General features: G+C 27.3%; 1 protein-coding gene across 16 annotated transcripts in view; it reads right to left on the bottom strand.

Moving 5' to 3' along the window:
• LOC106881762 (ryanodine receptor 2) overlaps positions 1 to 3,941 on the bottom strand; it is a 381,060-nt gene that overhangs the window by 32,562 nt on the left and 344,557 nt on the right. For all 16 annotated transcript variants that reach the window (XM_014932251.2, XM_014932252.2, XM_014932258.2 and 13 more), the window contains one exon: positions 733 to 894. In XM_014932251.2, coding sequence (XP_014787737.1) covers positions 733 to 894 — 162 coding nt within the window. The remainder of the gene's footprint in view (positions 1 to 732; positions 895 to 3,941) is intronic.

The raw sequence follows: 3,941 nt of genomic DNA, 5'->3' as shown, positions 1-3,941 counted from the left end.
ATGAGAAACATTATCAATTTCTGTATAAAATACGAAAATTATAGACATTATAGACATTAACAAAATGTTTGTACATATTTCCGAGCCACTTATATTCATGCATAGTCTGCTTGTGCTCTGTTGTTCAAATTTTACCTTGTTGGGTGAATATAATTTTCTTCAGAAAATTTTTTTATTCAATTTGTTAATTTAGAACAATGGTTCTCAACAATTTTTTGCTTAAAGGCACCATTGATTTCTATTTTACTCAAAAGAGACACCCTCATAGCTGTTTGATGCCTAAAATCTCCTATTATATTTTTATGATTAAATATTAAGATTTGTATTAAAAAATGTTTAAACATTTTGTTTTGTTTTTGGATTTGGCTTGTAAGATTCTTAATGTGATTTCGTGTGTTGAAGCATATTCTGTTGTGTCTGGGGAGTCATTTTCTTTTTGTGCCTTATGATTTAACATTTTGTGTAATTGTAGAAATATAACTATTTTATTGTACATAAATTTGAACAACCAGATCTCATATGGACCCTGAAGGGCCATATAAACCCAAATTGAGAACCACTGATTTAGAGAACAATTTGTATATAGGATACTCCACTGTATTTAATCATTAAAATCCATTTTTGTGAGCGGCATTAAAAATGGGTACAAAACTTGACATATAATACAAGAATGTTTTAGATTTTAGGGGACACAGAGTAAAATCAAAATCGAATAGTAATTTATTTCATTACCGTGGATCATTGGGTGAGTGTTCAGAAAGATTAGTCAATAAGACTGCCATGGTGAAACCAATATCCTTTGCTGGATTATGGAAACGCTCAGTAAATTCATCATAATCAACTTTTCCATCCTGGTCCACATCGACACACATCATGATGTAATCAATCTCCTCGCTGCAAAAACAGCCACAATGAAATATTTATCATAATAAAACCATATTGAAAAAATGGCGTAAAAGTATATCATCACAAAAATACAAAAATATAATTGGAAATATTTGAAGAATATTTCTATTGAGAAATACTTTAAAATATCAATAAAATTCCATTGAATTTTATACAGATATTTTCTATTTATCCAATATGAAATTAACAACAACAGTAGAAACTTTTGAATATTTATACATATTTTCAAGAAAATAAACACTGAAATGTTAATTTTCTTTGTCATAAGTTTGTGTTAACATTGGGCAGGAATATTTTTTTCCTATCTTTTCACTGATACAAAATGATCTTAATCATTGTTCAGATTGCAAATTAATGATTATGGAAACTTAGCATCACAAAATAACCAAGCTAATCTTAATTAATTAGTAAGATCTAACAAAGTTTTAAGTTCAATAATCAATTGTTGATAAATAAATCTGTTTTAAAATGTTACATTTTACATACAAATATGGTTTATTAGCATTATATAATATTTATTCATTATTGTCCATAATGAATAATGAGAAAACAAGATATTTAGAAACATATATGATTGATGTATATATATGTTTGTGGTAGATACATATATATAAGTATGGATATACACAATTTTCTCTTAAACATAAATACATGAATATAAATATATACTTAAGTCTTTTTATTTATATGTGTTTGCAATCAGAAATGTTTGGTGGTTTGGTTAATATTAACAATAAAATAAACCATATATATATATATATATATATATATACATATATATATATATACACATACATAAATATATATATGCATACATACATACATAAATATATATATATAAATATATATATATATATATATGCATATATACATACATACATACATACATACATATATATGCATATATTATAATGTTAGGGAATTACAAAATCTGAACTTACAAGGAAGTACAATTTGATAATATCAAATTGAGTTGTATATTGAAAAATATTTTAATAATTTATTATTAATAATAAATTATTAAAATATATATACATATATATACAATCAAGTTGATAAATGATAAGATACACACCAAGGGATTCCTGTAATTTTTGTTATCAGAATAAAATAATTTAAGCAAATTATGTTATAAAAGACTGAACCATATACATCATATATAAAATCTCTTGGTAAAGTAGCATCTAATAACCAAAGGTAATTCACAAGGTAATTAATGACATTGAACAATAATGTTTATAATTAACAATAAAATATTTAGAAAAAATAAGGCATTTTTTAGTGTTATTGATAAACAGTGTCAATATAGTAACATGTAAACATATGTAAAAAACAAATGTAAACAGATGATGTTTGTTAATGGTGCCAAGCACATACACACACAGAGAGAGGCAAGGATTTGAAAGTGCTAAAAGGAGATAAAGAAATGAAAAAAGAAGACAAAAAACAAAAAGGAATCTATTAAAAAATTAAACTAAATATTTAATATCTATTTAGATATGAAATTTCATAGAACATTATAAAACATCACATTAGATAAGGATATAGAAATAAATATATTTTGAGTTCGTTTATGATATCAGATAAAAGGAAAAAAAAAAACATGAACAATGAGGATAATGAAATGCCGTGTGAAACTTGTCTTGATGATCAATCTAAAACTGGTTATGAAAATAATTCAGTTGGATAAAGTATTAACATAATAAGAAAAGTTAATTTAACTGTTCCAGCAAATAAATACATTTCTTCCAGCTAAAACAAACAGCTTAATATTCTAATTACTGTACTGGCACTCAATCTGTTAAAACAACAAAGGTTCTAGTGGAACAGTCAAATTAATGTGCAAGTAGCTGAGTACTCCACAGACATGTGTACCCCTGACATAGTTTTCAGGGAGATTCAGTGTGATACAGAAGGTGACAAGGCTGGCCCTTTGAATTACAGATACAACTCATTTTTGTCAACTGAGTGGACTGGAGCAATGTGAAGGGTCTGGCTCAAGGACACAATGCACCACCAGGAATTGAACTTATGACCTTATGACCGTGAACTGAATACCTTAACCACTAAGCCAAAGACTTTTTAATTCCTATATTTAATAGCTAAAAGAGACACAAATATATTAGACGCACTTCATTTTCAGCAGAGTACATTCAGGAAAACAAATATTTAGTGCATTAAAACATGTAATATAGGCCCAATTTTGCATACAGGATCTGCAGCAATTTTCTAAGATATTTTTCTTGAGAAAAAGGGTTGTCTTATACGTCATCACATATGGTGTTTGAATTTTCAAATGGATTAGTAACAAAAAAAAAAAAAACCCCTCTTGATACCAGCCTGGTTGACAATGTCTTCGGGCTTATGATATAAAACATCTTGTTGCAGAATATCTATATTTACATTAAAATCTTCCATCATAATTTATATGAGAACCGTTTTTAAGCTATATTTTTAACTACCATGCTAGCGATGACATCATCAGCTATTTTAATAAAACTTCTTCAAAATCTTCATTATTTTCTAAATTAATTGAAACATTTGCACAACATATTCCTTAAGAAATGTAGCCATGAAGGTTTAAAAACAGTCAGAGTAAAAAATAAATCTAAAAATATTTGAATATTTTGATACATAAAACTGATATGAATTATTACTTTACTGATATCATACTTTGCTAATATCATATTTGACTGATATCTTCACTGACTTGAATGATATAATTGCTTAAAATTTTGTAAGCAATCTATTTTTATCCATTCTTAGAGAAGTAGATACCTGAGTTAAACTCTTTCAAGATATATTATTCTTTTATTTGTTTCAGTCATTTGACTGCGGCCATGCTGGAGCACCACCTTTAGTCGAGCAAATCGACCCCAGGACTTATTCTTTGTAAGCCTACTACTTATTCTATCGGTCTCCCTTGCCGAACCACTAAGTGACAGGGATGTAAACACACCAGCATCAGTTGTCAAGCAATGTTGGGGGACAAACACAGACACACAAACATATATATATATACATATATATATATA

The sequence above is a fragment of the Octopus bimaculoides genome, chromosome 11, assembly GCF_001194135.2.
Source record: "Octopus bimaculoides isolate UCB-OBI-ISO-001 chromosome 11, ASM119413v2, whole genome shotgun sequence".
NCBI classification, from domain to species: Eukaryota; Metazoa; Mollusca; class Cephalopoda; order Octopoda; family Octopodidae; genus Octopus; species Octopus bimaculoides.
Note: the sequence above shows the minus strand (reverse complement) of the source record. Positions and strands in the feature narration are given on the sequence as shown.